This window comes from Ceratina calcarata, unplaced genomic scaffold (genome assembly GCF_001652005.2).
Source record: "Ceratina calcarata isolate Rehan_Ccalc_2016 unplaced genomic scaffold, ASM165200v1 scaffold363.2, whole genome shotgun sequence".
Taxonomy (NCBI): Eukaryota; Metazoa; Arthropoda; class Insecta; order Hymenoptera; family Apidae; genus Ceratina; species Ceratina calcarata.
Window position 1 is genome coordinate 9,357 of NW_017159356.1, and position 15,709 is coordinate 25,065.

The 15,709-nt window shown below is 41.3% G+C and overlaps 2 protein-coding genes across 2 annotated transcripts in view; both read right to left on the reverse strand.

Moving 5' to 3' along the window:
* Positions 1-2,376: 2,376 nt before the first annotated feature.
* On the reverse strand, positions 2,377-9,491 carry MED1 (Mediator complex subunit 1). Its single transcript, XM_018025613.2, has 8 exons — positions 9,244-9,491; positions 8,809-8,954; positions 8,607-8,740; positions 8,388-8,526; positions 8,091-8,310; positions 7,788-8,013; positions 7,478-7,709; positions 2,377-7,380 (listed from the first exon to the last, which is right to left on the reverse strand). The coding sequence occupies exons 1-8, from the start codon at positions 9,272-9,274 to the stop codon at positions 3,079-3,081; spliced, it is 5,430 nt and encodes a 1,809-aa protein (XP_017881102.1). The 5' UTR covers positions 9,275-9,491; the 3' UTR covers positions 2,377-3,078.
* A 2,489-nt stretch (positions 9,492-11,980) lies between these two features.
* dysf (neuronal PAS domain protein dysfusion) overlaps positions 11,981-15,709 on the reverse strand; it is a 5,546-nt gene continuing 1,817 nt past the window's right edge. The window contains exons 3-9 of the mRNA XM_018025586.2: positions 14,501-14,562; positions 14,336-14,425; positions 13,972-14,148; positions 13,613-13,797; positions 13,428-13,534; positions 13,164-13,317; positions 11,981-13,095 (exon numbers count right to left, since the gene is read on the reverse strand). Coding sequence (XP_017881075.1) covers positions 12,198-13,095; positions 13,164-13,317; positions 13,428-13,534; positions 13,613-13,797; positions 13,972-14,148; positions 14,336-14,425; positions 14,501-14,562 — 1,673 coding nt within the window. The 3' untranslated portion in view covers positions 11,981-12,197. The remainder of the gene's footprint in view (positions 13,096-13,163; positions 13,318-13,427; positions 13,535-13,612; positions 13,798-13,971; positions 14,149-14,335; positions 14,426-14,500; positions 14,563-15,709) is intronic.

The following is a 15,709-nucleotide window of genomic DNA, read 5'->3' on the forward strand; positions in this document are numbered from 1 at the left end:
TTCGGCGTGGTTTCGAAGACACTCATCGTCGATAATTTTATTTATATATATATATAGATTTTATAGTCACGTATATATATCTTCTTTTGCTTTATACAGATCGTTGCTTAAATATAGGTACATACACGCGCTAATACAATTACATTTATACACCGGATTCTTCATAAAGTTTCACCTTCCCAACTACCCCCTTTCATATATAATGTCAATAAACGTAATTTCCCTGTCTTTTGTAGAGCGTCTCTTTGAAAATTGAATTTCCTGCTAAAGGTATAAGTTACGCTTGGAAAGTTAATAATCGTAGCTTTTACAAATGATAAACAGGGAATTCTGTTAATAATAATGTTTCAACTTAAATGATACGCGAAATGAAATTTAATGTAAAAATACTATAATAATACAAAGTACGTAATTCATTTTGTTACCAAATAAAAATACAAATGTACTAATACAATAATTTAAGATGACAATCGAAATAATTATTTTTAATTTTTCTTCGCGACGCACAGTCTGGCAGTTCTTAGCGTCTTTTAAGAAATAAAGGCAAGTAGATAACGCAGGAAGTTAAAAATGTTTAGAAAATAACTCTAGCACACGATGAAATAAATAATTGTATATTCAAATGATCGTCAACCACCCCACTTCTTCGTTCGTAATTCAATTAATTTCGATATTCACCAATTTGTCACCTTTTTGTATACTCTCTTATCTCTTTATTACAGCACTGCTTATCAGCGTAAACGTATTATATTCCTATGTACACGATCTTGAGTATTGAAAAAATAAATCGTATTTTCCTCTCCGGAGTATCGGACAATTCTCTCTGTAAGATAAATTTTTTTACTACCAATTTTGTTTCCTTCTCTCGTTCCCTTAAAGTATTGTCTGGAATACGATACTCCGGCTCGGAAATACAATTTCCATGGAATTTTTACATATTTGAAAAGTGTACGTACATCGCTATGATAATTTATCTCCAATCGTCTTTCTCTCTCCTTTCTCTAATATTTCTTAATTAACGACGACAGACATATAACTTATCTCATCTGTTCATATAACTTTGAGTCTGTTATCGCTTAATCCTTGGTTCGAGCATCGAACAAATACACTCGCATGATTCAGTAATTGATGTTTGTTCGATCTTAAACCAGAGCATTTTCGCCTAATTTGTACACGACATTATACTTTGCGCAAGATCAGAATTTCAATCCTCTGGAGAGGACATCCTTATTTCAGGACAGTCGATTCTCATTAAACTAAACCTTTTAGCAATATCGTTTTAATATTCATTAATTAATTGAATCCTAGGACCAATTTTTAGTAAAAATAATTAATGAACAATAAAATTCCTGTATAAAAACTTATTTATTAGCCTCGTTACGTCTAAGAGAAAATTTACTACGGATTGAAAATAACCCAGCTTCTGTTACATTAGACCGAAGCTTCCCTTTAATCTGCTAATTCTGTCAAATTAACAACATAAAGCATCCGACGATCGCATCACAAAGGATTAAAATTCTGTCTCCTGTATTTCATTTACTTCTACTTGGCACTTGGTACCTACTATCTCTTTCCTTCTTTCACGATTTTCTATCGCAGATTTAAAACACTGAAGACATCGCAAAAGACATTGAATCAATTCTAACTAGAATTGCAAATTCTTTTAAATAAATACAGTGTCTTTCTCTCATTCTCTCTCGTTTCAGCGTCTTTCTTTTATAGTGGCGAATGAAATTTGTTTTAGCTAATGTTATTTCGGCGTACACATCCGGGCGAGAATCAATTAATCACTTAAAACGTGAAAACAAGTCTGCACTGATTTTCTTCGTTGTAGTACCGTCAGGGAACACTGTTACAAGGAAGAACAACGGGAGCGAGTGCAAGAGGAAGGTACGAATAAAAGACTCGATAATTGGCTACGTGGCCCCCCTTTCTCGCGGCTATTCATCAAAATTCTGCATAGTCACGACGTTCCCAAAACAACCTGTTTCATATAACTTAGAGCATTTGTAATTAGATGAACACTGTAATTATTTCGTTAAGTCCAAATTCGAATTATTTAAATATCTCGAGTCTTGTCATTTCCAGAGTATAATACTATTTTTAAAATCTTTTTTTAACTAATAATTTCAATCAAATTGACGTTTTCTTTTCCATTATACGGCAGTTTTAAATTACAGTATAATATACTGTGAATGTATAATTTCGTGAAAATGTCCGTGAATGTATAATTTCTTTCAATCTGTTGTAATTTTTATATAATGTGAACGAATAATAATACACATATGTATACTATTAAAAAGTTCGTTTAATGGAACAGAATATTGCTATTCCTTTTGGATTTTTATTGTTGAAGATAAAATAACTTAGGGAAGATAGAGATGGCAAACAGCCTATTTAATACCGCAAACCCGTGCCACGGTGTCCTTATAAATATTGTCCAACGTGGATTTCTATCGAAAATAACTCGTTATGTAATAGCTTATATTATTCCTCGCACATCGAACACTTACTTATTATCTCACTCTTTCACACTCATTTATTTTTCTCGTTAGAAATATACAAGCAATAATTTTATTGCTGGCCTCGATTTCTCCGTTGTGCACGAGTTTTATACTTCCGCGTGATACCACTGCTTGTTATTGAGTCTGAGCAGTCTTATCCCTTCGAATCTTCATCGATTATTCACTTTTCTTCCTTCGCTGTCGTTTCGGTCAATAGCTAGGGAGAACTTTGGGATGGATCGAGAGAAACACGAATAAAAAAACGTATATTCTTTAAGAATCTTAAAATACACACCGTTTTATATTCGCGTTTCCCTCAATCCTTTCTCCACGATTGACTATAGCGAAGTAAGAGAAGAAAATTGAATAAAAACCCGCAACAATCGTCTGAGAAATGATTCATCTCAACTCGAGGACTGCTAATAAACTGGATGGCCTTTCAAGGCTGTGCACCGCGATAAAAGCTCCAGCGGACCGAGGCAGCAGCAGTAAGTAATCGAACTCCGTGTGCCAGCATCTCGGAACAACATTGTACCCATCGCGAATAAAATTGAATCTAGAGTTTTAGTAATCTTCATTTACCCATCCCGACCAGCGCCTCGTCCATTAACTCGTCGTCGGTGATGCACGGTGAAGCGGAATGCGGGGAGGGCGGGATCACTCTCGGCGAGGGTGCAGGACTCTTCACGATGTGTACGCTGACGGAGGGACTCGCCGGGAAAGCCGGTGGCGGCGGCGGTGGCGTGTTCCTGCGTACCGACGCTGCCTGAGTCATCGCCCTCTCTGGTATACTGGTAAAGTTCAAGCTCTTGGCTACGTCCTTCGGCGTGGAGAAGTCCAGCAGCATCTCGGCAGCCTCTTGGGACGCAGTCGACATTATTTCCGTACCGGGCGCTTTTATCGCTCCGGGCGGTACATCCGAGGATGCCGACGTTCCCATGGATGAGGAAACGGACGCTCCTCCAGAAGACGAAACTTGCGGTTGTTGTTGAGACTGTTGTTGCGACTGCAACGCTTGCTGCTGGGATTGCTGCTGCTGTTGCTGCAATGGCTGCGATTGTTGTTGCTGCTGCTGCTGCGACTGCTGTTGTTGTTGCTTTTTCTCATCGGATTTGTACTTTGTCATCGCAGCGTCCACAGGCTTGATACTGAGGTTCAAGCTCTCCGAGGATCCGTTACCGGAACTTGCGGTGGTCATACCGTTTCCGCTGGTTATGGTGCCGGTCGTTATCATTGTAGGGTATACGCAAGGCTTGGTGGTAGTCTGAACATCGGATCCTTTTGGAAGAACAGTCATTCCTGGTCCGCTGCCGCTGGAATCGTCCTTACTAGTGGCAGTGGAATTTAAACTGCTACTTAGAAATTGCGTATTACTCCTATTCATTGGCGGTTCCTTGTCGCGGGATTCGTTCTCGGTCGATTGCATCGAGAGATTCGTAGGAATATCCATATCGTGCGAACTACTACTCGATAAAGCCGGAAGAAGGAGATTGCTAGCACTGTCAGTGCCGAGATTTATTACGGAGGCTGCGCCCGACATAGACAGATTGTCAGGTTTCGTTTGTACGTGATCCCGTCTACCCTGATTCGTCTGGTCGTCCAACGTCGGCTTGGAAACGGCCGTCGATGTATTCGTCTGCAATTTTCCCGTTGGTTCCGTCGTCTGTTTTGACCCGAGATTGTCCAACACTTTGCCACTGTCAGGCATCATCGACAGTTTATCGGACTTCTTCTCGCTAGAATCGGCATTGGCTCTGGCGGATAATTTGGGTATCTGAAATTTCGTGTCTAACTGCTTCATGAAACCTTCGACGACCAGTTGGGACGATAAATTAGGCAAATTCGATAAGTTCGACATGGAAGCGTGAGCGGCCAAGAGTTTGAAAGCTCTCTCGCTCTCGCTCTCCTCACGCAATCCTGATGGACTCGATTTTCTGGTATCTCCGATTCCTTTCGAGGGAAATATGCTTTTCTCGCTGGACTTCGATAATCGCGATTTGTCGCGATTCCGACTGAGATCCGTAACACCAGAACTCGTCGTCTTCGGCGAACTCGAGGAGGATTTAGAAGACATGATACCCTTGGAAAGCATACCACTGCTGCCGCCGCTGGCGACATTGATCGCTCCCGCGCCGTTACCACTTCCAGAATTCGATCCTGAGGTGGACTTCAATGTAGGCAACATTTTCTGTCCAAGCAAAGTCGTTTTGTTCGTGCTGCCACTGCCAGATCCGGAAGAAGAGCCGGACAATTTCGGGGACGTTTGAGATGCAGGTTTCTTCGACGCAGGGCCAGAACTTACACCTGGCTTCAAACCGGTGTGCGTTTTCGGCGAACCATTTCCCGACATGGACCCGGACGACGTGGACGAACTCGTAGAAGTTCCAGTAGCGACGTTCGTCGAGGATGAAGACAGTTTGATATTGGTTCCGGACTTAGAGTCCTTTGTGCGAGTTTTGTTAATCGTTATCTTCATTCCATCGGAACTGTGTTTCAAGATGTACTCCGCTGGGTTCTTTGTGTCCATAGACGAATTTTTGCTGATACACTTCCCCTCCACAATTTTGTTCGATGAACTTCCGACGTTTCTTTCCTTCTGTCCGGTGGAATTGCCGCTTCCGCCGGATGTCGATTTGGCTCCGCCATTGCCACCATCGTCCGTGCAGTGCTGGGCGTTCTTCAATTTATCGATAACTGCGCTTAAAGAACTTTTCCTGTTCTTCGCTTGCTGCTGCGCAATGGCGGATTTGCCCAGCTCCGAATTGCCCGACGGCGGCGTGCTACCGCCGCTACTAGTAACTGCAGTCTGCGTCTCTCCGCTAGGTATCAATTCCAGCTGCTTCAACTTACCACTGGAAGATTTGGTCTTCGGGCTTTGATGACCGCTCGATCCACCGAACGCTAAGGACGATGTTTTCTTCTCTTTCTCTCGATTGGAATCTTTGCTCGACGATGAGGAAGAAGACTTCATTTTGGATTGTCCGGAGTCGGCGGTTTTACTGGAAGGAGAATTCGCCGCGGATTTCAACGCGGACATACTCGGTTTGCCGGTGCTCGCGGAACTACCGTGCTTCGGCGACGACGTCCCGTGCTTCGGACTCACACTGGCAGGTACTGGCGTATGCTTCGGGCTACTGCTGTACACTGGAGAATGCTTCGGACTTTGCACCGGCTTGTTCGTCGACTGTTTCAACGTGGGGCTGGACTTACCTACGAGAGCGAGCGGGTGCGTAGGAGACGGACTGAATTTTCGTAACGTTGTCGCTGGTGACGATGGCCGCGAGCTCAAATTCGGTGGCGACTCTGTCGGTTTTATGCTCACTGAAACGGGTTTCGATAGAGGATCTTGCTTGGACGGTATCTTATCCGGCGGCGGTCCCATAGGACTGTCTTCCCTTTTACGTTTCCGCCTCTTTTCCAACTTGCCCTTGTCCTCCGTCGACTTTCCCTTCGAACTTTTCCGTTCTCTGCGATCGTCCGTCAGACCCTTCGACTGCGTCGGCCCGGCAATCGGCGTTATCGTGATCGAACTCGGCAACGTGGTCTGTGGCGACGACGCGATCGGTATTATCTCGATGCCAGGCCTCCTTTCCAAACCCATTCCCGTCAGTACGGAGTTATAGTTCGTAGTCTGACCCAAACTACTGCTGGATATTGGCGTTATACTTACTGACGGCGGCACCAGAGTTTTGTTCTCTTCGAATATAATCGGACTCTTTTTCTCCTCTCGCTTCCTCGACTTACGCTCGCGTTTGATCAACTCCTCCACGTCTTGTAGATCGTGCACCTCCGTTATCTCACTCTCGTTATCGATGTCGTAATCGGAGCTCTTGTCCGTACCCAAAATATCCGTAGGGTCCAAATTAGAAAAATCCAAACCGCTGGTTAAGCTCGTAGCCGACGTCGGTGTGGACGTTCGGGTCTCGTTTAAATTCTCCCTACCGCCGGTCGGCGTACCTAAAGGCGTCGAGTCCGAACTAGAACTCTCCAACAGTATTTCAGCGTTTTCGTCTGCTTTCCTCTTAGGACTCCGCCAAATACCGTCCGCGGTCTTCCTCTTACGCGTTTTCTTCGTACGTTCGTTCATCGGATTAGACATCGAGTTCTTCGCCTGCCCAAGCAACGCACCCAGTTGCAGTGGATTCAACATCGCAGTAGTCGTGGTATCGGATTGGCCGGAATAAGACGGAAAACCGATACTATTCTCCGTTCCGGCATCTAAAAAAGACTGCTGCTGTTGCTGCTGTGACGATTGTTGTTGCCTCCCCATAGCCCCGTTTCCATTATTCAAACCAGGTTCCTGTTTGATTTTCGCCTCGCCGTTGGTGAAATCGGGCATACCAGAACCATTCTGATTATTCTGATCCTTGCCGGAGCCGAGATTCACGTTGTAGCTCCCGTTCCCGCTGTTCAGATTGTTCATCGTGGTCAGAGAGTCGCGACTCTCCCATGATTTCATAAGGATTCTCATAGTGAGTGGTATACTCAAGCATTTTTGCAAAACTTTCCCAGTCAGGTCTGACGTCTGCTCCGTGTTCGTTATACTTATTCCGTACAATTTGCATTTCAACGCAGAAATGTCCGTTAAATCCAATTCCGCCGTCGCCATCGTCTCCTCGAACGGATGCTCCAAACTCACCGATATGTGCTGCCACGATAGAGAGCTCACTTCGAATATAGTCGCGTGCTCGGGGTCTTGCCGGGCCATCGGCCTAACACAACTCGCGATTAAAGTATTGAACAACGCTTGTTGACGTAAGAACACCAGGATCTGCGGAACGTGAGCCGGATGAGTGAAAGGAATGCTGGATACTAACACACCCTCCATACTCCTGTTCTCTGTCATGAAGTAACAATGCTGTTGATCCGGTAATGTCTATAACAAAAAGTACCGTTCGAGATATTATTAATAGAACACATCGATTTAAAATGCACATTCTTGATTAATTAAAGGTTAATTATTCACTACGTACAACGTAAAGTCCTCGGTTGTTCCGGCAGTCCAGTTGGCTGTCGCTGGCGTGTTGAACGATCAGACTAAGCAACGGATGAGGAGAAGATATATTCGCACACTCCAGCTCTGTTACTTTCTGTATCCTACGGACTAGTTCCATGCACATTGGCATTTTCTTAGCCAGCTTCAATACAAAACAAGCGGGTAATGCCGACGAATTTGTACCAGTTAACGCAGCATAAGATGGGGTACTGAAAAAATGACCAGTAAAAAATGTAGATATAATAAATGATGAATGATTAGTGAGAGACTCGCTGAAAATTACGAACCTTTTTCCCGTAGTACTTCTATTTACAGTTATGATACTAGATGTAGGCAACTTGTGAGCAGTCGAACCCTCCATACAAACTGTTACAGAATGACCGATCTTCCTCTTGATAACTATTTCTGAACTCAATGCATCACAGCTACGATTCTCCTGATCTATTAAATCGTACGGAGAAACAAAGTACGTCAGCTTCATCGCATGACCGCCTCTCCTTCGCTCGAGGATTCCTACAAGTATCTTCATCATTAATACCAGAAACTTATTTTTAATTTATAGAATCGCAGATTAGGACGTTAATACCAACCAACTGGGCTTTTATGAACGAGATTGAAAGGTTCCTTCATAAATGTCTGCAATTGAGCTAGGATACCCAGATCCGCCTCCAGCGACTGTAAAGCGCTGAAAGCTTTACATTTCACTTTCTTATCTGCATTCAATTGATATATCGAAGTTAAACCTTCTAATTGTACTGTAAAATCCAGGAAGTCTCCCCGTGATAAACAAGACACCAATACATCACAGCTCTGCGAACCGTTAAATGTAATTATGACAGTGAATTATAATATAAAGAAATTGTTTAATATCGATTTCCAATTTGTACCTGCTGCTCATTTTTCCCTTCATGATGGATCTTAACATCCTTGACTACACCAGTCGGCTCCAGAAGTACCTCCAAAAAGAACATGTCTGAGGAGATAAACAATTCCGTGCCTGGTGGACCAGACATCATAAACTTTAAGCTGTAACCCAATTATAACAAATATTGACTAAACCATCTGGCCCTGCTCCTCGACAGATTTCACAATTTATATGTATTCACCCTAATTGTCTGGTTAAACTCTCCAGACGTTCCACCATGGATTGTAAAGAAGTCACTTTTATGGAATGTTGCAGGGTATCCAAACATTTTTGCAGCTGACTTTTCTCAGCACTGTCAATCGCGAACCTTTTATCCTGTTATTCGAACGAGCAAAGGATTGGAGTAAATTTAAGATATGGTATTTATTTTAATACAGACTTACCAGCATAGCCATTCGTAAATTTTTGGCAGTTTCCACCAAGGATTTGAACGTGGAAGCCTTGGATCGTAATTTTTCCATAAGCAATTCCATCTGCCAGTCTTTTCCCTTGTCCACCCCTGAACTACCAGAGGCAGGAGGCTGCCCACCTAAATTTAAGAATACACGAATAAATTCTACAATAATGCTCGTAAATCGTTGAGCAAAGCGACACGACTTTCGAACCAGTTATGCAAGTACGGATGTAATTAATTTTTTGTATACGTTCGGGTAACGATACATCGAAAAGTTTCGCTCGACAGCGTTTTCAAATTTCCAAAAGTGAAAGCAAGGTTTCTACTGCTACTTTAACTGACTATATCGAAATGTTTCATTTATTTTGGAGCGAAACAAAGCTTTGCAAAGTTCCAATGAACGAATTCCAAAAATTAGACTCACTGATGGGCTTCTGTCCGTTCGCAACATCCATGTATTCCGCAGTGGATCACACGGATGTTGAAATCTACTCGTATACACGTTCACCGTCGTAATGTCACTACAACATTATTGTATGTACATTGTGACAGGAGGTGTTATTTTCCACCTAACCCACGTTTGATCGCTTAACTACTCCTAACCTTCGCGCACAATATACTAATGCTATACTTATACTTGGAAGCCATACGTTTCCTTAGTACGTATGTACTATAAAGAGCAACAAAGAGGGAGAGGAAATGAGAGTGCTCGCGCTCGGCATTTCGGGATTCCCGAAGAGTGCTGCACCAAGTGGACGATTCACGAACGAATTTCACCGTAGCATCAGAGAGGAAATTTCCGTTCTGGTTGTAATATAAAAACTTTACAGACAAAATATTTTAAAGTTTAAAATTCGAACAATCGGTACCTACACCAGATGTATACATATTTGGTCGAGAATCGCAAAATGCTGAGATATGTTTCCATAAAATTAAATCAGATATTTTCCTAGAGGGAACAGCTGGTTTTGTCAGTGCAGCAACGTTACTGCAATATTGAGTGAGCTCGGTGAGCTGTTGGGGTATTAATAAAATGCCAATTAATCATATTTAATTAGTTAAATACCGGAGTTAGAAGAATAATCCATAGGACCTTTCATGTAGAGGACGTCAATGCCTACAACTTTTGTATAATAATTATTTTGCTAGCGTCAATAATCTATTAATAAATAAAATTTACCTACGGTCTCCTCGGTGGCTCAATGACCAAAAATCGTTTACCGTCGATCGCTCAAACGCATTATAAATTACATTTTACTTTCGATTTTTTATATTGCTTTGCATATTATGTGTCGTCTTGTTCTTTGTTATAATATATAATAAATTACAAAGTATTGTAGAGCAACTCGTGTTGTAGAACCGAGAGCGACGTAATTTTACATTTTCGCGCGTTAGCCATGAGCGCAACTGCCCCGCGCCCCGTCAAGGCCGTTGAGCGACCTCCACCACCACCCAGCCAGTTGCACTCACTGCTGCAGCAGCTGTGGTTGCATCTCCCTCACTCTCACTCAGTTAGTCGCTCTGTACTTATGTTCTGCCATTTGTTCTTCGTGCACTGTAAAGTTCAGGTAAGATTCGCACATAGCGTCAGTATAAGATGTCAAGGATAGAAAACTACATTTGTTATCAGACCCATCGCTCGTGCAATCGATCATTGATTATAATTTCCGGTTTTTCTCAACTATATTCCTAAGTTATTGTAGATAGAAGAAAATTGTATAGAATCATATTTGCAAACGATAAGAGTATTACAAATTTTCGTTAAGTCCAATGATTAATCAGTTATTGGCAATAAAAACTGCTTCTCTATTTAAGAGTTCTATACTGAGAAGTCATTTTTATACTAATGACAATTTCTCAGATAATATCGTAACAGGTAGAGACAAGTGAGACCAGGAAAGGCTGTGTATATGTACATGTATTCCATTTATATTTAAAATAACACAGAAAAGTTTAGCGGTCGTAAAATACAATTTAAATACTCAAATAAATATACTTTATTAATGGACATTCCCTCCTTTTGATCTTCGTTGCTAATAGTAATTATTAAACCTTTCGCTGAACGTGCTAAAAATGCTGCTACTGAAATGTCCGCGTATAGTTTAAAATAATCGTTACGTATGAACATTCACTAAAAAGCTTTATATGTCAACATTTCTCTAAAACTTATCTTATCAAAGTTTTAGACACACTAGTTTAAGTACTTTCATTTATCGCTAAAAAGAATTAGGTACTGTTGTACTCTTGCGATCGACGCTTCCTACTATTGCGTAATATTCATATCTATATTCTTCATTATTTATTAGACTAATACTTTATGGCATCTTACCCATAAATCTCTATTCCCAGCAAGCGGATTTCATATAATACTGATAGTTTTTCGATCCGACGAAATCACATTGCCTTTGTTAACAATATATTGCACGGACTTCAATTTTTATACTAATAATTAATAAATCAACTCTAGTCTTGTACATCGATAAGTCTTTCAGCATTCAAATTTTAGGAACTGATCCAATAGATCGAATGTCGCAAATTAGAACAATCAGATTTTTCATTTGTACAAAATCCCTCAACCGACGCGTATCATTAACTTTCATATCCTATTCACATACTCAAGTTTTACAATTGTGTTGAAAGATACATAACGAGATCGTAGGATTATCCAGGGAACTAATGATATTTGAATAATAATTCCCTTTCATCATAAAAAAAGATTTACCACAATTCAGAATATAAAATCATACGAATTGAAAAGAAACATGATCTCGCTAAATTCCTTCCACCAATTGCCCAGAGATACGTCTAGTTAAGGTCGTATGAGCCGTAAGATTTCTGCCAAAAGTTTAAGACATGTAATGAAAAGCTGTGTCCAATATTTGAAGCAATTCCTATTACTATTAACAAGCTACCTGCAAAATTTTAAATCAATTCATGGGTTTTTTGAAAAATTATAGTGATTTAAAGTTTGCATGTACTCTTATGGTGGTCAGCAGTAACCCAAAGAAAACTTTCTGGTATTTGGTGTGCACGCGCGAAGTTGGAAGAAACAACTGACTTGAGGAAATACAAGCCTGAAAAGNAATACATCCTTAAATAATATTCTCGAAATTGACATTATTTCAACTTTAAAATATTCTTAAATTATCTATTAGGAATTGTACAAAATTCTATCATTCGACATTAGTATTCAAGATTTAATAAGTTTCTTAATAGTCTCGCAAAATTTCTAAAATCTCGTACTGCGTTTCATTAGTGTAACATCTAGTTACTGTTAAAATTTTGATGCTTTATACGGGTTCATACAACCTTAAGAAGAAAACAAAAATATTTGCCTATCTAACTGCAAAGCACCGACCGAACGAGTTGTGCACAGTCTCATTTAGGAAAGTCTTTAGTGTCGCTCATCGACTGGCCCTTTTTCCGTGGTAACTGCAACGTGATCGGTTGAACGTCCTGCGGTTTCCTCGGCCCCTGGTTCGAGCTGCGGAACGTGATCTTCAGATGCGGCACGTGTTGCTCCGCCGCCCAATCGAAATTGAAAATCGGCGTCTCCGGATGTAGCTCAGAGTCGGGGGTATCGACCGGCGTGGTGGGCGTCGCTACGTACGGGCTAAGTTCCTGATGTACGACGTCCGGCACCCTTTGCAGGGTGTCCGACCAAACGGGACTCGAGTTCCAATGCTCTATGGGCAGATCGGCCGGGTCGATCGATCCCGTCGCCGTGGACATCTTCGCCGGAAGCCGCTTGCTGCTCCTCTCGTTGCAACAATACTCCTTATCTAAATCGGTGATATAATACTTGGGCGACAGCGTGTCCGCGCTGTACTGGCCGTGGCACTGAATGAACTTCGCCCGGTAACCGCTTAAGCTCAGCGAATTCTTATTGGGAACTTTGTACCTGTCGGTGAACTGGCTTAACGCGTAGTGACCGTGTTGCACGTTCACGTGAACATTCCTGTTCTCGTGTTCGCTGCTGCTGATCGACATGTCCACCGGCTCCGCGTCCTCCCGTGGATTCCGTGCATTGTAATCCTTCAGCTGGGTTTTAGAAGGGTTGTGCAAATCTTGATCCGAGTTTCGAATTCCGGGTGAGTGTTGCTGATCGTTGTTGTGGGACAGTGAACGAGTATAGTCTTGTTGTTGATTGTTTTGGCCGGTGGCGTACGGCACGCTACGGTTTTGGGTACTGGAGCAAATCGTGTAGGTGAATTTTGTTTGAGACGAATACTGATACAGCCAAGAGCTCGAACGCATCACTTCCGCTTCCCTATCGCTGTAAAAATGAATCACATCCGATATTGTTAGTACAACAATTCAAAGGATGTTAAAAATGTGAATTACCTTAAAACTTGATTGGTGCAGACGATAATTGGATGCTGACATTCTTCTGACGTGTCTTTGACTTGCAAAACGCAGTGCACCCAGAACCATCGACCAGAACGGCTTTGAAGTCTTAATAACGCGGTTGCGGACCGTTCTTGATCAGATTGGATAACTGAAACGTGCAGAGGTAATATGAAAGCTCTCGAATACCTCCAATGTAATAATTTGTGTTCGCCATTTTTACGAATTCGCTTCGAGTTCCAAAATTTTCTGTCAATTTACCAGTTTGATGTTTGCAGTACGCTGTTCTAATCGAATCCCAGTGTAACAAATTGTACCACGACACGTTCACTAATTCGTTGCGAGTATATTCCAAATGGCTCTCGGCTCTGTAAATAGAATTGAAAAAATAATTAATCGACTTTTTGAACATTCTTTGATCGCGTGTTATTAGAAAAAAAAATTACGTTTTATCGATATGAAGGTATTTCATATCCATAGAATGAATAGTGGTGAAAATGTTTGTCGCGCCCTGCACGATACTTTCTCTAGTTTCCGGCAAAACGACGGGCGTGCACGAGGCAAGGAAAACAAATTCATTTCGATTACAAACAGGAACAAAAGGTAAAAAATGGCCTTCAACTAGAACCACCTATAAAAAGAGCAACGATACTAAAAAGAAAACGAAACAGATAACGTGCCAACAAAAAGAGATTAGAATTAGAAAATAAAAATCGAAACAAATTTTCTTTTTGTTATAATAAAACAAAGGTAAATGTTGAAATATGAGAGAGACGTGTTGGTACTGAAAATTAGAGGAACCTACTTTTTGATCGCCGAACCGCAGTTGCCGTCGAGAATTTCTGGACACGTTTATCCGGCAAAGGAATAATCTTCGATCGCTTGGAATTGGACTGTTTCTGGACAATTGATTCTGTACGACCATGTGATCTTGTTTGTCGATCACGTCGTAAACGCTATCGCCGTGTATTAACAAATCCTCCTAAAATACGTTTTATAATAAAAAATTTAATTGCACTCATTGGAACTCCCTGACTTAACGATTGATTCAGGCACTAAAGATATCGTGTTCTTTAATTATAAGGAAAATTCTTTATTGTCCTTTTTGGGTCGTCAATTTTTATAAGCGATCGATTACCATAATTGTCGTGCCTTTGCAATTACTTTACCATAGAGTGTCCAAGGTATTCAGCCGCGTTTTCCGATATGTACAGCAGTTTCCCTTGCTGGGTCATCATCATTATGAACCCGGACATAGCCTGGAAAATTACATGCATTGTACGGCGAAACCGGGGGTCAGGAATAAGATACGATATCAAGATAAAGAATATTACTTTTGAAAACCCTATGTTAGGGGTTGGGATGTTCGAGGAGTCCGACGGACAATTTTTCAGAGCTGAAACAAGAAATTCAATTAAAAAGTGAAATCATTTCGAAGGAGAGAATTATAAGAATCGAAGTGTAAGAATTTTACGATGTCAGTAAGCTTCGTTTAAAAATAAATTATATTGTGATCAATAATAATGTAGGATAAATGAATTTTATTTTCGTACAATGCGTAATAAAATTTAAAGTTTACATAAGATGGGACATAAAAAGAGCTATTACGATACTCATAGTCGATACAGTGTATCGGTATATTACTGACACAATCGTATCGTTATCGCTGCTTTTATTATTCATAAATATTTCGACTCGAAACCTTTTTATCTCAATAACAATTGTTTTAAAAAAACGGGATATTGTCAAAAATTACTTATAACGAATCCACTAGTCGTAAATTGGCGTCTCACAAGTATTCATCGAATAGGATAATAGCCGTGTAACTTTTCTCGTGTATTGTCCCCAGTTAATTCTAACGTTCCCTTTCCTTTTCTACGCTCCATTAAAAATCGTTGTTACAAACGATAACATAATTGATCGAGAGTAAAATCCGAGGGGAAACTCGCTCGGGGCGGAGATTTTCCGTCGTCGTCGCCGTGGAAAGGGTCCCGGTGAAAGAAAAAAGGTTGAAGAAAGACGCGGGGGGGAAGAAAGAAAGAAAGAAGCGTATGCTAATGCAGCATGGCTACGTTTACAAACGGCGCTACACGGGACTATAGTATCGAATACTGTGAAACAATGAGTATGTAGGAGAGAAAGAAAGAACGAAGCGGAGAGCGGAGAGACGATACAGAGGGAGTATGGGTTACAGGAGCGTGAGAGTGTTGTTGCAAAGGCCGACAGGTCAGCGGATCACCCGGAACTCGCGCTTAGACTCCGCTGAGTTTGAATGTACGCCGATCTTACCTTCTTGCCTTACCTACCTACCTCCCTACCTTTTACCTATATATTACTCTCTACGCTCTTGCACAACGGAGATGCCCGAAGTTTTTGATGCCTCCAACGACCGTTTAATATTCTTGTCAAACGGCCGATTCCGGTTAAGCTCTGCTTTTTATCAGAGATCGTCACGAATAATTTCAATAACGTATCGTGGCTGATATCCTTCAAATTTACTCTCCATGAACACAGCTTGTATTATAAATGCTTTATTTTATATG